At 36.8% G+C, this 19,226-nt stretch overlaps 2 protein-coding genes across 2 annotated transcripts; both read right to left on the bottom strand.

Moving 5' to 3' along the window:
* Window positions 1-299: 299 nt before the first annotated feature.
* On the bottom strand, window positions 300-8,739 carry LOC124169393 (pentatricopeptide repeat-containing protein 2, mitochondrial-like). Its single transcript, XM_046547989.1, has 8 exons — window positions 8,540-8,739; window positions 8,225-8,459; window positions 6,690-6,792; window positions 6,421-6,615; window positions 6,141-6,329; window positions 1,061-1,171; window positions 869-976; window positions 300-530 (listed from the first exon to the last, which is right to left on the bottom strand). The coding sequence occupies exons 1-8, from the start codon at window positions 8,607-8,609 to the stop codon at window positions 360-362; spliced, it is 1,182 nt and encodes a 393-aa protein (XP_046403945.1). The 5' UTR covers window positions 8,610-8,739; the 3' UTR covers window positions 300-359.
* A 4,712-nt stretch (window positions 8,740-13,451) lies between these two features.
* LOC124169143 (gastrula zinc finger protein XlCGF48.2-like) lies at window positions 13,452-17,867 on the bottom strand. Its single transcript, XM_046547648.1, has 4 exons — window positions 17,545-17,867; window positions 17,113-17,253; window positions 16,594-16,932; window positions 13,452-15,494 (listed from the first exon to the last, which is right to left on the bottom strand). The coding sequence occupies exons 1-4, from the start codon at window positions 17,677-17,679 to the stop codon at window positions 14,931-14,933; spliced, it is 1,179 nt and encodes a 392-aa protein (XP_046403604.1). The 5' UTR covers window positions 17,680-17,867; the 3' UTR covers window positions 13,452-14,930.
* Between the last annotated feature and the right edge of the window lie 1,359 nt (window positions 17,868-19,226).

Genomic DNA, 19,226 nt, shown 5'->3' on the forward strand with positions numbered 1-19,226 from the left:
GTTGATCAAAAATTGTACTCGAGATGCTATCATCTATTAAACTGGTATCTTTTCGATGGCATTACTAATAAGTGCAAATACTCAATTGCTAACTCTGGGTGTAAATGGGAATATTCAGCACTCATTGTGTTTCAGATTTTTTTGGAACTGATTAAAAAGCAACCAAAGTAAAAGCATAGATAAGGCTACCATGGGATGGACTGGAGCCGCCTCAATATATGTAGTTCCATTGGTTTGAACCGTGAAAACATTCCATAAGAGCACAAGAGTTTTATGGAATGCAGCAATATACAGAAGAGTTTAAAGTATAATAGGTATTTACTTAAATATTTTACTACTTTTTAATTACAAACAAAACATCATTCCATATCTTTAAGGCTTGTCCTATAATGTCTTGGTGGAGGATTTCTATAGTTATACTGAGGTTTCTGATGCAGAGATCCAGTGAAACCTGCCCGATTCCGTTCCCCTGATTGGCGTCCAGGAGCATTAGCTAATGTTATTTCAGAGCAAAGATGTTCATCTAAGGACTGAAAGAAAAAAGGAAACAATTTAATGAGTCAAGGAGAAAACAAAAATTTTAACTCAAAATCAAACACAAATTTAAGACAACTCCTACCATAAAGACTTTAAGACAAATGAATTGGGGAAAGAAAATGGTGTATAAAGATAATTCAAACACGAAACACTTCTCGAATAAAAACTACATACTCATCAACATAACCTTTTGAAATGACTATTTAAGATTGATGGGTTAACGAAATCTGGTTAAAAATGGAAACTTCATCAAAAACTGGTAGTCTAAAATTAAAAAAATATGCACCTCCTTTCAAGATTATGACTTTAAGTAACAGATCTAGATACTCACACTATCAGATAAGTGATTTCCTTCCATCAAAGCTTTTTCTAAATGCTTGAATTCCTTCACAACATCTGGATCAGCTCTTTCCTCAACAGACCTTTTTAATTTATCCAACTGAGGAAAACAAACAATAATGATCAGTTTTCATTCTTTTAGCCAAGTTCTATAAATTCCCAAGAGACCATTAAGCCTACTCACAACATCCTTGGAGAATGTTTGCTTTTTTTGGTCCGGAACATCAGTTTCAATTACATTTCTAAGGATAGGAAATGCATCTTCCACCCGACCCAAATCAGCCAGTGCAGCAATCTAAAATAAATTGAATGAAAATAAGTTGAAAACTTCATTTGAAATAACACAATACATTTTTCACATTAAAATATTGGTAAATTATATCTACTCAAAATATCATTAAACAATTGTGCCTCCCAGCTGACAGCTAATTTTGCTCAATATTCTAGACTGTCTGAGGACAATAACAAACTTCTTCCTCATTAATAGAACTATACTATACACTAGGCATGAAGAAACTATTGAATTTGGTATACATTTGAGTTGCATGGAGAGGAAAGGCTGAAGACTGGAAGCACTTGAAAAATTGGTAATTATGCAAGGAGGAGACATTTCCTTAGCCCTTGGACTGTGGGAGTTCATGATTTTAGCTGCCAGCCAGAGCAGAAGAGACCCCTGTGCAGGAGGCACCCCCTGCCACGAGAGTTGGCCAGGTAGAATTAAGCCCCTTGGCGGTCCTTATAGGGACAGAAAGTGTCCAAGTGCAAGATATCCAGGTAACAATAAAAATTTTGGGTAAACTCTGCAGTCAGTGTGCAAAATGTATAAACAAGTTCCCACACTCTTAAGGTTTAACGAATGAACAAACATTCATGGGCCACTCCCCTCTCCTTGCCATCCCATTCCCCACGTGCACTACCCAATGGCAAATCTCCCCTCCCTTCCTCGTCCTTCCCCACTCATCCGAAAAGTATAAATACAGCTCCTGATTTCAACTATTTCACAGAGTAATTGCAAATGTCCTAATAGTTGAAATGCGTCATACATTAATCAAAAAATTTGTGAAAAATGTACCATCCCTCTTTTTCATTTAATCAGGATGTCATTCCACTACATTTCACCTGCCTCAGTTACTTATTGTTAGATTAATATCATAAGTCACAAGAACATTGACGAACATTTCAAACTCCTCAAAAAGAAAATTACATATATAACAATGATATTTAACAACCTGACATAAACCACCACCCGCCTGGTTAGGGCAGGGATCTCCAAACTTTTCAATGCAAGGGCCACATTATATACTTCCCACATTTATGTGGGTCGAGGGAATAAAAAATGTCAGTGCTACTAATTAAAAAATTAGAGAATACACATGGAAAATGTAAAAAATATCTTGTTGGTAAAATCAGGGTAGACTAAAAAGATTCCTGCATTTAGTTTAATGCAACCAAATAAATGTGATGAATGATACTGTTTTTTTGACTTCAAAATACATATTATTAAAATCAGGTTCCCCAGTAGATGAGCCAATAGGGTAGTTTCCTTCATCAAAGAAAACGAAAGGCATTGATTGCGATTAGTTACCCACCATTAGTGTATTCATAACATACAAATTATTTGGTTTTAGAAATCCAAGTTTAGGCGAGTGGCAATGGTCAATTTTAACCGCATTTGAAAAAGGCCAGATTGGCGGCCATGCAATCCACTCCACGTGACGTCACAGGGACTTAGTTTCTATACGAGTAGATAGGAGTTTTACATCGTCTGAGATTACCAATGCATGCATGAGGCACAGAGCACAGGGAAACATGTCTTAACAATCACCTATTAAAACTGCCTAAGGTCGGAAAGTTTTCTTAGTTTGATAAGGTATTAATAATCCTTATTTAAGCCAAGCGCTACCAGCTAGCAGGGTACTCGGCTACCTGCTAGCATCCTGCGTCGTATCAGCACTTAAAAGCCTCGCCCCAAGGTCACTTCACTTGCAGCAGCGGGAACCAGAACGACGTCACACGGAGATTTCCCCGCATTCATACTTAGGCATCACGTTTTCGCGCGCTTGAAAATTTTCACTTTTCATTTAATCGAGAAAAATAGATACCATCATTTAAAAATCTATAAGTGTGAAATGCGTACTCCAGGAGTAATAATCTTTCGATTTCGGCAATAAAAAAATAAAAGGAAACCACCCTATTGTTTGAATCGATTTCAAATGATCATCAGACAAATTTGCTCAATGGTTAGACTTCACGTACGTACTTCATTTTGGAAAATGTTTGTTCACACGCAAGTAAGAGATTCGTTTGGCGTGTTGGATGAAATTATGTGTCGGGCCAGATGTGGCCCGCAGGCCATAGTTTGGAGAACCCTGGGTAAGGCCATAAGACTAGATGCCAAAGGAGAAGAATGGTCTCTACTAAGTAGAATGCAGCTGTGTCAGTTACTACACTGGGCAGATGCAGAGAGCACTCAAGACGAGCTTGTATGAACACTAGTGGGTAACAAGAACAGGCCACGGAGAGTCTCTTAAGCAGAACACTTATGGACTAGACTTACACACGGGATTGAATTTTGAGATGCGCAATTGATAGCACAAGAAAGACAAAATTTTCAAAGAATAATTACAGAGGCAATTGAGGAAAGCAAAAACTACAAAAACTTCAACTGGAAAGACAGCTAGCACAGGCAAGCAAACATAAGGAGTTATGCTTTGCCTGAGATTTATGCTACTTCAGCAGCCAATCATGGAACACCTGACCCCAATGGATGAAGTATAAAAAAAACTAGAAACACAGAATCTCCACTTCAATGACCGAAAGAAGCTGAGTAAACACTGGCAAAACTGTCCTCTGAGATAATGAATGCACACAATACCCAGAAAAACAGTACTTCAACTACATCAGCCTGTAGAAGCCTACAAAATAATTAATGGGAAAGTCATTTTATCGGGCCAAACCTGTTTCGAGCTCCAATAGAAACTAAAATATTGGCAAGCCAGCGATTTTTTCTACTGGTGTACATAAATACACTGAATTTCTGTGAGCATTAAATACCTCCACTGCACAAACACTCAATAATCGCCCACCGAATCAAATCCGCTGCTCATCTAGTTCTAATTGGGCTACTAGATGAGCGGATTTATGTAATTCGGAGGGTGACTGTTGAGCGTTTGTGCAGTGCAGGTATCAATACTTCATTATTTCTAGATACTTTACTATTTCTAGATTTTAAGAAAGCTTTCGACACTGTACCTCACAACAAACTTTTATACAAATTACAGTCATGCGGATTAAACAAAACAGTTGTAAACTGGATACGCGCCTTTCTCAGAGATCGTAAACAAAAAGTAGTTCTTGACGGAATTAGCTCTGATGTTGTGAAAGTTACATCAGGTGTTCCACAAGGAAGCGTAATTGGCCCCCTGTTGTTTCTTATATACATTAATGATCTCTGCTCCCGCATTAGATTTGTGGAGCCAAGAGTGGGGACTCGAACTTAATCTGAGCAAATGCATGGCGGTACATTTCTTGCAGAATTCGCCCAACTCTAACCATGTTTATGCAGTGGATGGTATTAACATAAAGGCAACAGACGAAGTGAAGTACCTGGGAGTTTCAATAACCTCGAACCTCACGTGGGGAACACATATAAAGAATATTGGCGGCATAGCCCTGAAGAAATTAGGATTCCTCAAGCGTATTGTGGGAAGATTTTCGGATGAGAAAGTAAAAGAAAGGTGCTATTTCGCTCTCGTCCGACCGCACCTTGAATATGCAGCGAGCGTATGGGATCCGGTGCAGAAAGACTTAATCTGCAAACTGAATAAAATACAAAGGAAGGCTGCACGTTTCGTCAAAAACTGCTATGGGCGTACAGACTGTGTTACCCAGATGTTAAGCGAAGTAGGCTGGGAGCCGTTGGAGACTCGGAGGCTGCGCGCTAGGCTTAGATTGCTTGAACAATTGAGAATGGATATCTTTAAGAGAGACACGGAGAACATATTATTAGAGCCACACTATATCTCCAGGTCCGATAGAAGCGATAAATTAAGAGAGATGTTTTGCCGAACGGATAGATATGGGAATTCGTTTTTCCCCCGAACCATAAAGGACTTTAATAAACGCTATTCGCAACCTCGTTAGAGCACTTCTTTTTTTTATAGTTGTAAATGGCTGGTGTCCTAACACCCCCTGCCACACGCCTTTTAGGCGGCTTGCAGGGTATTATGTGGATGTAGATTATTCATGTCCATTATGATAAATTACCATTAAAAATCATGATTTTTATAATGCATCATTTAACCTTTTCCGTACTAAAGACGTAAATATACGTGTGGACGTTTCTTGACCCGGGAGATGAAAGCCATATATTTTCGTCCGAGATTTTCTTACACAAGTGAACGAATGCGGAATATATACGTTTCCTAGCTCTTTCCCATTTATGATGGCCGCGGGTGTACAACGTCTTTGTTTCAGGACCCAACACTGCGGGGTTTCGGCTTTACCCTCAGAATACGGGAGCAGGTACCCTGACCCCTCATTTTTTACTGACCCTCTTAGCGGTAAGGGACTGCAGTCATGCAATTGTTTATCCAGTCAGTTTTGGAAATAAATATTTGTTCTTTTCTCAAGAAATATAAACTAATAATTGAATTCCTTGTCTTTTGAGCAGCTTTTACAATTTTTAAACAAAATTCTACGATCAATATTTACTTATATCTTGGGTTCTGTATAAACATCAACATGGAAATTGTTGCTGCATTAAATGCATTAATATTGACCTTAGAACTTCGTTTAAAATTTGACAATGCTCAGAAAAAAATGATGAATTCAATTCAAAGTCTGCAATTTACGTGCAAGCAACAATTATCCATGTGCCAAATACATATAAGCAATCCACAAGTTGACAGCGAACCAATACCGCAGGTAGGGTCGTATACCCAGAAAGGAGGGAGCACAACTACTCTCGGAGTCCGAGATAATGTGGAGTGCCCGCTGGGAGGGGTCGAAAAAGGTTGGAACTGAGAGCGTGTGATTATTATCGAGACCCTTCTTAACGAACGTCCTGCAAAAACGCTCCATACCACAAGAAAGAAGAGTCTCTTGGGGCTCAGTACAGCAGTCATGCTAAGACGAAAACTCCACCGTCTTGAAAGGGTTAAATTTACATTGTTTTTTTTTTGAAAGATTACGTAAGTCATGATTTTGAATTTGCCTTAGATTTGAGGAAATAAGAAAAGGTAAAATAGAAAATGCAAACCAACTTTTAAATTCCTAACAGTCACATAGTTTGGCTGCTGAGTGCAGGATAAAATTTCGATGGCAACATGAGGTGAATTTTGATTTACGGCTAGGGCAGCTGCAAATGTGATAGCTCTTCTGACTGGAGTGTGGCCAAGCTCCAACATTTTCTTCCAGACATTCATTACATAATTCAACTGCTCCTTTGTGTTCTGAAAAAAACAACAAACATAAAAAGTATTATTCTTTACGTTTGTACAGGTCATATTAAGAAAATAGAACATAGCAAGTCCACATTAATACCAATTTATAACTTGCAGCCATTGCTAAAATGACAACATTCTTGGGGTACTTAGGACCATGAATTTGCTTGGCTTGGACCATGTCAAATACTTCAATAACTTCTTTAAACATAGAATTCTTGTACAATAGGTCCATTAGAATTTGGTAACTCATAAGTTGATCAAAGAATCCATCCAATTCAGGGTCTTTGAAAACCTGTGGAAGGAATCAAATTAATTACAGCACACAAGAGATGTTTGATAAAAAATGCTTTACACAGAAAAACTTACTTTGAGAGCAACATCGGGAAGATTAAGATAGTGGAGTGCTCTCATAACCACAGGTCCAAAAATAAAGCTTCCAAATCTAAGCTCCTTGTTTTGTCGGTTGAACCTGAAATATATGACAAAAATTTCACAGAGAAGTTTTCGATCAAACAAGACTTGGCCTTGAAGCAATCTTCCTAAATGTCCCCTAAAATGCAATGCTAAAGCAGTGGTGGCTTGTTAGATAAAGTGAGTGAATTGTGAGAAAAGCCCTTGAGATGAGGTAATCAATAAAAATTAGTTTGATAAAACTCTGTATTGTATGGCAATTGGACTTTTGTTGCATATTTCCATGAGTACAAGATCACAAATTAGCCATGCAACAATGTAGTGAGTTGAGACAATTTTGTGATGCGCCTACCCAGTACGACTGGATAAATGGGAAGCAAGTCCTCATGTTGAAATAAAAGGTAGATGCTCTTTTCTACAATTATTTAATGCATGCAACGCATTCCTACTCACTCATTAAATAATCGCAGAAAAGTACAATTGACGGCTTTTACACAACAAATTTCTTTAGTCCAACATCTCTCTCATCTGTCAACACCTCTCTCTCATTTACATTGTGACTTTAAAAAATGATCCGCTAGTCTTATTCTCTCTAGACATTATTAAATTCCCTTATTACATATTGCTACCTAATTTTAAGCATTATAACATAGGATTTGAGTATTGCTATTGTTTACTAACTCTACCACAAAAATCAGGGCCTCCATCTAAGTGGTCTCAAATAGAATAAAATTATTTATTGATGCATATATTTCGTTTATTTTTGCACACAGGGCTCCAATCGGAATGGACCAGAGCCTCAGTGTGCAGCTGGGGCAGATTATTTCATTTATGTGAGAAGTAAATGGCATTTATGCTCCTTAACAGTTTTTCAATAGCTCAACCTGTATCTGTGAGGTAAACTTCATCATACATTCATAAGGAAACCTGTAAACTATACGAGGAAATTCATAATTAGTCTTAAGAATGTCCATATCATACCTACTAATATTGGCAGTGATAAATGTCTATCACAGTCTGGCCTTAGAAGAATTTACGAATATTCACAATTCGATGTTACTATGAAATACACAACAAAAAATAAATACAAAGCAAATCAAAAAAATGAAAAAAAAACTCCTTCGAGCAATCATGCAAAGAAATCAAGCAATTCATGGAAAGCAGAACGGAAGCTCATAGGTTCATCGAAGGAATCCTCATAGGAATGGTACAATCACTCCTGCAGTTTTAGGAAAAGGATTTCACGAAATCATAAACGCTGAAAATACGGAGAACTAAAGCACAAATTGGCTGCGACAGTATTAAATGCAATAATTTCGAGTATAGATACGAAGGCCGGCCACTTTGTGAGGGTGTAGTCATGCTAAGAGGAAATAAGTGGGCACCAATAAGGCCTGACAAAATAAACGAAAAATAACTTCTTTTGAAATACAAGTTATCACTGCTAGGAACTTTCTCAACAGATACATTTAAAATTCACCAATGCCTACCTCGAGATCATATTTTGTAGTAATTCAACATCGGCTGGCTTATTTTCCACCAAATGAACCATACTCTTTAGATCTTCAGTAAAAATCATGTTCGTAGATGCCGGCTGAGTAAACTCCAACATTTTTGATCTAAAATTGTCGGCTAGGTTCAAAAATTGCACCTTAACACGATCCCTGGTTTTCAAGTATCCGTCAATACCAAGAGCTGCCTGCCCAAACAAACATCGTGCAGCGACTGAAAATAAAGATAACCAAAACAAGTAATGAATCCACAGATTCACAATAATGCACCACTTTGGATGAATAACTACAAACCTGCATGCACGTTTACAGGAATGGGGAAGAGCGATAGGGCTAAGACTTGTCTACTTGCGTGACAAAACATGTTGCTGCTTTTAACTTAGTAACTTTAATTATAATCCAGCCTCACGAAATCACGTTCCAAGACGGGATCACGCGTGCCATTATACAAAAGAGTGAATAGAAAAGTCTCATTAAAATAATATCGCTTCAAATATTGAACGCACTACACACTTTCTCATACTACCTCCTTCAATAATGAAGATGCGGTGCTTGATCAAAATATTGCTGTCAGTATAATAACTTTTTCATGAGGAGTATTTTTCAAACGTTGCGTCACCTGCCCAGAAGGTTGCGCTGCGCATACGCCCTTATCAAAACAAGTAGTCGGGGTCCTCAGGTACGGTGATAAATGATCTGACGTCAGATAAGGGTCATTGCTGGGACCCAAGGAGCAAGCTATGAGTAAATTTGTTTAATAAACTTCCACATGATTCTCTAAGAGGCTCCAGTAATTTTGGCCTCTTTTTCCCTTAACCTGTGGAAATAATATGGGTTTCATTTGAGTAAAATATACCTTTGAAATGTGAGCAGTACCTACCAGTAGGGATGAAGGAAGCATGAGGTTTGTACTGGTTTTAACCATAAAACCGGGGCTGAGATAAGCAGTCTTCACCAAAATTCATGATTATATAAGCTTGCAAAAATTTATTGTCTTTATAAAGCTACATTAAAAATAAAATTCCAAATATTTTGGCATTTTTTGCCCTCCCCAAATTCTTTGTTGGAAATAATCCTTCTTGGACAATTTTTCTCTAGTTCTTTAGACTTTATTGCAGAACTCAGCTTAGGGACATCAAGCTATGATGATACTTGGTAAAAGAATTGTAAAAAGCATTAGAATCATATACCAGAGTCTACAATTTGGCAGAAACTGCTATCAGAACCAGCAACCAAAAATATGCATTCCTATTGCTTTGACTTCAATAGCAGGGTGACATACATCTCACTAGGTCTTCATAGTCTGAGCAACAATGCTCGAACTGCTGCAAGCGACAAGAGGTGGTTCCTGAACAGTGTCTGCCCCTTTCAACTACTCATCCTCCTAGTTCCTCCCTCTTAAGGTCACCAATTTGCCTACCACTGTAAATCCTCCATTCCACCTCAACCCTCCTAAAGGGACCCTCTCATCACCAGATAAGAAGGGAACCAAATAAAAGCTCGACATCTTTATTCCTCTCATTTCTCCCCTCTAAGATGGCTATTTCCTTAAGTTCCCTGGTTTTTCCATTTCATCGTAACCTTGTCGGATATATGTTCCAAATTGCCCAATTAGAAGAAATCCAATGTCAGGCTCATTCTTCTTTTCCTTGTTTTACCATCTTTCAAAGCCCCCTTTTTCCTTAGGTTCCCTTTCTTATTAGGTACCCTCCCTGACTCCCAAGCTTACCTTCTCTCCCTAGGCTCATGTTCTTCCAGTTTCTCCTTGGCCTGCCACCACTTTAGCCTGCTATCTTTCTGGGGCCCCCTATGACCTCAGGAACACTCATTCCCGTATTTCAACCCTCCTATCTCCTTAGATCCATTTCCTGCATGAATCCTCTCCTCCTCGATCTGCTTTCTTCATACATCCCTTTCCTCCATCCATCTCTACAAGCACCCAATTTCTTCAGGAACCCTGTCTTCCAAAGCTTCCTTTCTCCCATATCCATCTCATCCCTCCCTCCAATCTCTTAAGGGTTGGCACACGAATCAAGTGAGTATACTTAAGTGTCATACATTTTAGCATTCAATTATCCAAAGGTTTCCCACCCCTCCCCAAGACATTTATCTCCCTTAGGCACCTGTCACCATTACTGCTCCATCTCCCTGGAAACCATATGTCTTGTCTTCCCAGGTCCCCCATTATGCTTGGACCTCTTTTTCATAATATCAAGAATCTAAATAGGCCCAATATTTCCCTCGGTATTCTTCTGCATCAAGTCTTCTGCTGTATAAGCCAAATTTATGCCTTCCACAATGATTGAAACTGTGACTGAGTTAGTATCATTATGAATTACCATTACACGAGGAAGTACCTAGTGTCACAGAATCTAAGTGATATAACACTCAGTGGCATTATTAACAGTGATAGTGCAGTAGCTCTTTTACATATTTTATGCTGGTTATGCCTTATCAAAATACTGCAGTGTTGATGGTAACAAAATATACTTCGACAGATCTACCTGTTTGAAAATTAAAGTTCTGGAGGTGAATATTTTTATTTAGATTGAGCAGCACAATTCATGTAGTATCAAACATTTCACATATCCCAAATACATTTCCCTTTAATGATGTAGTAATAAAACTATTGTGGGTGATGGGAATGAGTATCATATTTCCCTTCTTCCGGTAATAGAGAAATACTGAAACTCCATTTACGAACTGCGGCAAAATTGGCGCAATGCTTTTGCATTGACTTCACATAATCATGAGAATATAATATACTCTTAATTTGGCTCATATATTAGCTACAAGCATCATATTAATCTGGATAATTATTATAAAGAGCATTTACAACAGATAAGTCTATTTCTTTGCAAAATCAAAACTATATAGCTATGAGAAAGATCTGAGAAAAGTAAAGGATTGTGCTTCAAGGTTTAGAAGCAAATCATAAGTAAAATTACCTGAAAACCATAAATACTATTAAGTGAAATCTAATAGCTTGTCAAAAATAAAATTAATCCAGAAATATGAGAAACAAACATTCACTTTTCCAGGAAAATGCCCTATTTAATTTTTTACCAAACTTGGAATTCACAAAAATAGTAAATTAAAATATTTCCTTCTGTTAAGTTCACAGACACCTCAATAACCAAAGAACTTGTGATTCAGGACTTTTTTCCATCAATTAAGTTACCTACATTTAGCAAATTTCAAGTGAAAATACCGAGACTTATGAGAGTCTTAAAAAAAAACTTTTTTGGTAAATTTAACCCTTTCCTGGTGGCTACTAGTAGGGGAAAATGTTTTCAATGATACAAATGGCATGATAATATTTTAAACCTCTCTACAGATCCCTTTTAACCCTTAGAGTGCCGGGGAGCACTACCGCACTCCTACCATCTTTCAGGAAAAGTGCCAGGAGCGTGATAGCGTTCCTTCTGCAATACCATTCTAAAGGCCTCATTACATGGTACATTAACATTCATGAGTTAATGTCTGTTTGCATGAATGACTTTTGTGGACTGTAATGGAACATGTACGAATGCATGAACCAAGTTAGAAGAGGTTCTATTTTCCGTTTATACGTTCGCACATGTTGGATGGTTACATGGTGCATTTTTGAGCTCATTCATACATTAACTTGTACGTTTTAATGTATACCAGGCCTTTAGATGCTGATAGTTCACTAATCATTCAATAGTTAATATGTATTCATTTTATTTTAACATTATATATTATAAAAATTAACTCATATCACCTAATAATATATTAAAAAGGTGAAACCACAAATAATACAGATTTCCTAAAGTTTTTGAATATGTAACTTTAGTTGTTTTCGAGACCTAATTTTTTTTTCCTAATCTACTGCAAAATCAGCAAAAATGCCTCGGCACTTTTGGCATACTGCTAAGAAAATCGGTTGGCACTCGAAGGGTTAAGGGGTGGAGTCACCCCAGTACTCTTGTCCCTCCGCTTTTGGGAACCAACTTAATGGGCATTACCTGGGCCACTGGACTATAGCCTGATTTCCATTCTTAAAAGGAGTCCACAGTCAACTTTTTACATATGCAATGCTTATTTATAGAAATATTGCCAATAATTTAAACTTATATAAGAATGACTAACATTTTTTAAGCAATGTAGGATATTAAACGAACTTTTAGCATTGATAATAGCAAGGTTAGTAAATACAAGGTAATAAAAATTTAAATCCAGAAGACTGTTAATAGTAACACTAAATTTCATCTACAAATCGCTAACACACAGAAGAAAACAAAGAATTAAATTTTAAATATAAAAAAATCGGAGTATGCAACAAAATTTTTCTTTGCATAAATCATAACCACTTCACAATGGATTCCTGCAGTAATGAGGATCATAAATGAGTAGGAGGATTGGGCACAATTGTCGAGATGTGGCACTAGGGCCTCGGGCAGGGCCTGAATACCTCCAACCATTTATTACCTCAGTAGCCACTTCCCTTCCCCTGTGTCAGCTATAGCCGAAGTTCGTTCGTTTGCATTTATAAATCCATGCCCACTACAGCTGATGTCAAATCCTTCGCAAATGCAAATGATCACTGGATATGGGCGACATTAGTAGGCAAAAAAGGGTTAAGGAATTATTTTCTTGTACTATAATCATAAGCAGTGCTTGGAAAAGTCCCGAGAAAAAGTAATTGGGCTCCATTACAATTACTTTGCAAAAAAAGTATTCAATTACGAGTAAAAATTATTGATTTAGTAGCACAGTAAAGATGTGGAATAACTGAGTCATAGAAATTGCTTAATTGCCATTTCGATTGCAATATGTACAATTTTTACTTCTGTAAAAAAACAAGGGAAGTCATTTTATCAGAGCAGCCTGGCAGATGCATCCCCGATGGCGATCATACTTGAACTATTCCCTGTTTAAGCATGTGTACTTGCTAGCAAAGCTGCCTAAAGTAATTGAAGTTTTTGGGGGAGTGAGCTAAGTAATCATCGATAACGAGCAAGTAATGATTACAACAAAAGTAACAATTCTCCTTTCACTGAAAGGAATATATTACAAATAAAAGTCACATTTCGTAAAAAGTAATCGTTACAAATACAAATTACTGCAAAAGTAATAGTTGCAAGTAATCAGTTTACTTTGCTTAATTACTTACCAACACTGATAATAAGTGTATAAAAAAGGGTACCATTGTTTTCAGGGAATTAAGAAAATAAAACAATCATTGGAAATCCCACAATCTTTCTTATATTGCTCCCCAGACACCCAATTCCCTTGGCATACAAGTACATATATAAGAATGAATGACCACTCACTCTTTTCCATTCCCATTCAAAGGACATTAAAAGACACCATCTTTCTCACCATACAGATTGAATATTCAACCAAGAAAAAACACTGCATTTTAGAGCAGTGTGCATTATGTTGCACATAAATTCTAATGCCGATCCTAATATTTTTGCGTGGCTTACTTGGAGTGCCCTGAGAACACTTGCACTTCATACACGAAACACAATTTATGCATTTTACAAATGATCCGTACAAAGTCATAAATACTCAAAATTTTTCCATTCTCAATATGAATAAGGGCCTTTTAATAAATTATAGTATTTACATGACTAGATTTAGTAACAGTTACACCATTACACAACAACAAAAGGTAACATATCGAAACAAAAATGCTGCATGAAGAACATAAGCACTCTGTAAATAGATTTGGCTTACAAAATGATTCACATGAGAATTACTCTCATTCACAGCACATCAGCAGTTAAACTTTTACTAACATAAAATTTAATAACATAGAATATTAAATCAATTTTCAATAGGTTTTTGGCTCATCTTGCAACTTTTTAATGGATATCCTTCATTGGAGTAACTTATAATTTTAAAATAAAACAGACTATGTACTTATATGGTACTAGATTTCAACATGAGTTTTAGGAAATAATATATTTGTCTATATAGCTAAGACAAGGACTCTATAATTAATAAATAAAATAAATTCATGCTGCCGTGGGTTATTAGTCTTTAAGGAGGATAATAACAAAATAATAATATAAATCAGTCAACTCAAAATATGGGTTATTATAGTAGAGGCCTACATTATTCCTTTCAAGTGCAAACATTAGCTTCTACCTCCTTCATTGCCGTACCCAAATTTTCTTTTCTTTATAAGATGTTGCTTTGGCATGGGTAGAGTAGTTCTTCCTTCAAAAGCATTATTTTCGTGCATTTCTATCCATTACTTATAAGTATCTATTATATTAAAGATTTCTAAGCATACCCACTCTTTGAAGAAAATATACACAAATATATTAGTTTGATGAAAAAGAGTTCATCAAATGGAGATTCAGTCCATAAACTACACATAAGTGTATTCTTTTAAATAAAAATATTTCAGCACTGGCATAAAAGTTATATGTATCAATGTTGGAGATAAAATAATATTTTTTTTTAGTTCAAAACTAAACTCAAAAACAGAAAAAAACACAATAAAGAAAAAATCTGTAACCCAGTTTCACACGATAATTATCTATATAGAATTCATTCAAAATGACCTTTTATAAAAAAACAACAAATTGGGCACATGCATTTAAGAAAGAGATGCCCTAATTAATTAATTGAAGAAGTCCAAACTTACAGTTGACCACTGTAGAAAAGGAGAAACACACAACTTAAGTTCGATCTTGCTGACCAAATGCTACTTCTCACTGTGGCAATTCCTTACATGCCTCAACAGTTTCTTTCTCAATTTGAAAGCACTGCCACATATTTCACAAACAAATGGCCGCTCAGTTGAATGCACAACCAAGTGCTCCTTTAGGCCTCCCTTGGTCAAAAAGGCCTTTTTGCAAACTCCACAATTCCACATCAGTTTCTGGGCATGATACTTCACCTTATGGTGCTCTAAAATTATCTGTCTCCTAAACCAAGAGCCACAGTCATTACAATTGTAACCTCGGTTCACAGACATAGATAATTTGTGATCTTTGGCATCACTTGCTTCTCCAGCATCAGCATGACAAGTCATATGATGCTCCATTAGACAAACATTATTCATAAATGACGCATCACAGAGTGAGCAGATGTATAATGGTGCACACTCACTATTTGCTTGGTGAAATCTGAAGCTATACTCATCGGGGAATACAGTAAGGCAATCAGAACATTTTAAATTACTACCGGAACTTAGAGCACCATTATCATGTGGAGCTGAGTCCGATCTACTGCTGGATTCATTTTTGACATGGTTCACTGACTTTCCCTGAAAAGTTCAAATGCAACATTAAACAACACTTCATGAATTTGCGGACAAAATACACTCATATTAAGTGACTTTTCCGATATTAACATAAAAAATGACCAATTATAAGCATAAAAATTTAACATGATCCCCTCCTCTAACGAAAGGTATAAAAGAGAAAAGAGGTGTTTGCTGGCATTAAGTAACCTCTTGATAGTTGAGATGAGTCTATGAAAGCAGACAAGGATGATAAAACTAATTTGCATGGAAAACAGTTCCAATTATTTCTTTTAATAAAGTTCTGCCAATCGAGACCAATGAAAATTATATTAATAGCCACATCTGAATTCAGCAGTCCATAGCAAGTTGAATTAAACCTTTCATACAGCAGCTAGTTCACGAAGGTAGCCTCCTCTATCTACCACATCAAATTAACAAGAACTTACAGTTTCCCTAATATTATAAATCATAATGGACCAAACCCTTGCTAGGTTGGCTTCAAGATTCAAAAGTGCCTTAATTACACATAGTATATGTAAACTATTTCTCATTCCAGAAGGATGAACGAGGTTATTTTACTCGAATATCAACTTTCACATGGGGAGCTTCTCATGAGAGATAATTTTCCAGCTGAAGGATCCTGAGCATTAGACTGGCTCAAACAGGTTTTTGAACATTTAGACCCAAATAATTAAAATATACATCATAATAGTACCAATAGTATAGCAAAACGGTATAATTACGGAAGTATGTCGAAGTAAGTTTTAATAAAGAAAAACATTTAGCACAATTTCCATGATAGGGGGCCATTGTATATACTCATTACTCATATATATACTCATTACTCTAGAAGAAATAAATATTGAAGAAGGCAGTGGCTGTTCAGCTCATGATGAAAAGTTCACTCATAAAGTCTTAGACAACAGCAAATGGCCTCATGGGTGTAAAAACAATAAATTGTGCCTCATAACTAGGGTCAAAAATGACCCTCACCATTTTCAAGTCAACATCAACAATGCCACCACCAATAATCAAGTCGATATTAAATAAAACATAAAACAATTGTAAAACCAAAGGCAATAATGTCAAGCTTTAAGAATAAAAAACAAACATGGCTTACCTGCTCTCTCACAATAGAAAAGACACTGTGAGACAGCTCTCGACCTTGATGTGAGCTTGAATTTGGCGAGGATTCGACTTTAATTGATCTCCTGACTGCCTCCATTCCCTTATCAATGGATAGATTCTCATCTACTTCTGATAATGTGGCCTCACACATTAATGCTACATTAGTATCATCTGCAGTATCCCCATCGTAACTGTTTGTCTCTATCTCTCTCCTTAAACTTTCTGAATGCGTAATTATCGGATTTAAGTCGTCCAACAGCGGATCAACATCTGGGTCTCCGTAATTATTAGGCTCGTCGTTAATTGCCTCCTCAGGCCTTTGTTTCATTTGCTGAAACGGGAAGTAGAAATTCGAAGATAATGACAATGATGAAGGTGACAAGCATTCATTACACGACCATGTTCTTAAGAATAAATAAATCTTTGGGAACAAAATTCCAAAAAAACATACAGAATAGCGAACATTAGACTAGTTTATAAGAATGATTTATTCAACAGATGGGCAACTTACTCCGTTCTCTCCATCGTGGCTAAGTATGTATTTCAATGTTATTTCTGCTTCATGACTAACTTTTTTAAAACGTCTGAAGTGAGATAAGTCATAAAGACAATCATAACATATACCTTCTGGAAGACCATCTCCTGGTGTGACCTGGAAGCACCAAAAGACGGTTTAAAAAGATAACCTATGTAAGTTAATCCAATCGACGACAATGAGTGAGTACTAAACTGAACTAGAAGGTGAGTGGAATTCATTAAAAGGCGTACGGCTACGAAAATTATGTAAAGATTTAAATGTATGAGCTTTAAAAACTGTAACTATAATATACATGAAACAGCTGATAATACCGGGGTATTTAATTTTCAAAGAATAATAGCAGACTACAACAGCTTTCACAACAGATGCTATGACGAAAGAAAATTAAGTACGGATGGTACTCACATTGAGCTGAAGTAACTCATTGATTTCGTCTACAACGACAAACCCATATCTATCACTCTGTTCGTGAATATCCACGAAACTATCTTTGTGATGCAGGCAAAGCCTACACAGGCGTAAATTCTTCGGGAAACTCATATTTACTATTTGGTTCCTTTTTAACCTTATAAAAAAGAACTAAAATGCTTCACATTACGTAAAATGATGTTTTTCCACACTGCACAGGCACATTTTACAAATAAGGGCAATGTTTTGAACAACATTTACTCTTATATCACTACACTTTCACCATGGTGGATACATCGCTTCAACACGACTAGAAATCTTCAACGACAACAGCGACATTCGATATGGTGATTGTGGTGAATAGGGGAGTCATCGAAAAAAATAAAAGTGTGAATTACGGCATGCGTCGTACTCGAGGCATCGGTGGGAAATCCAAAACGGCGTTCCTTCGGTGTTTACCCCTTAGTTAGTGTTTAATCATACTTCAGAGACAAACAAAGAGAGATGAGAATATTGCTGAATTATGTATATTAAAACGTTTATAAATATAAAATACGAGTGGTATAAGTAATTATTTACCAATTACTCAGACTTATCGCTATCTCAAACGTACCCTTTCTCTGTCCTTGTCTTAGCGTTACTCTGAGATCCCTGTAATGAGGAACGCCCTCGCCTGGTAATAATGGAATCTCTAGCTCGAGTTCAGACTTTTATTTTACCTCTCTGTGCATGATTATGTAAATAACGAAGGTTGCTGTTTTAGGTAACAACCCCTAAATGTTTAATGTGAACACCATTCATAAGATTAGTGTAATAAATAACATAAAGCCCGCTATTCATTTTGATCCCGGCAAAAACCTACCCTAACCGGTAGAGTGCTTAAATGAATCAGCATAGGTGACGGTAAAGTTTCTATTGGTTCGGTCCCGGGAAAACATGATTAAACCACGCTTAGGATGCTAGGTGCTTACGGACCACAAAAATCGTCTGATAAAAACATGACAGAATATTTATTTTACACAGCATGATAAATGCGGTGTGAAATTAACCTTTACTTTCCATTTTTCTTCAATCTATCGAAAAATCGGTAGAAAACATGAACGATCTCACCCTTTTCCTTGATAAGGGAAATCGGTCCCCATAATGAATTTTCAATTTTCTATACATTCAAATGGTGATGAGTTCAAACCATTAGCACGATGAGTGGAGGTCATACCTTCATAAAAACTCAGATAAAATTTAGTCATCGTGATTGAGTTCTGAGGAATACTTTCCGATGGGATGGAATTGATTAATGTTCAACGAATTATTTTTCCAAAGACAATTTTCTATGTAACATCATCATCATAATTATATTTCAATTATCAGACTTAGTCGGTTTGAGTTATGCGGATTGTCGCATGTTCTTCTACTCATTCCAAAAGAGATCAATACTGCAAATAGAAGGCTGATTCCCCTGAAGACCCGCAGTCGCATTTCTGCCTCGCTTGACTCAGTGGCTTACATAGACCTGGCACGCACCCGCAGGGGGCTTTGGGGGCTTCAGCCACCCCGAATTTTTTTCCCCTTCAGCGACTACCCGCCATGCATAATTTCAAGACAGTCAGCCCAGGGTTACTTTTCCTCTAACTTTCTCTTCCCTATATAAAGTCGTAAACTTAGATCCGAAATTTTCTCAA

Source organism: Ischnura elegans, chromosome 12 (genome assembly GCF_921293095.1).
Source record: "Ischnura elegans chromosome 12, ioIscEleg1.1, whole genome shotgun sequence".
Classification (NCBI taxonomy): Eukaryota; Metazoa; Arthropoda; class Insecta; order Odonata; family Coenagrionidae; genus Ischnura; species Ischnura elegans.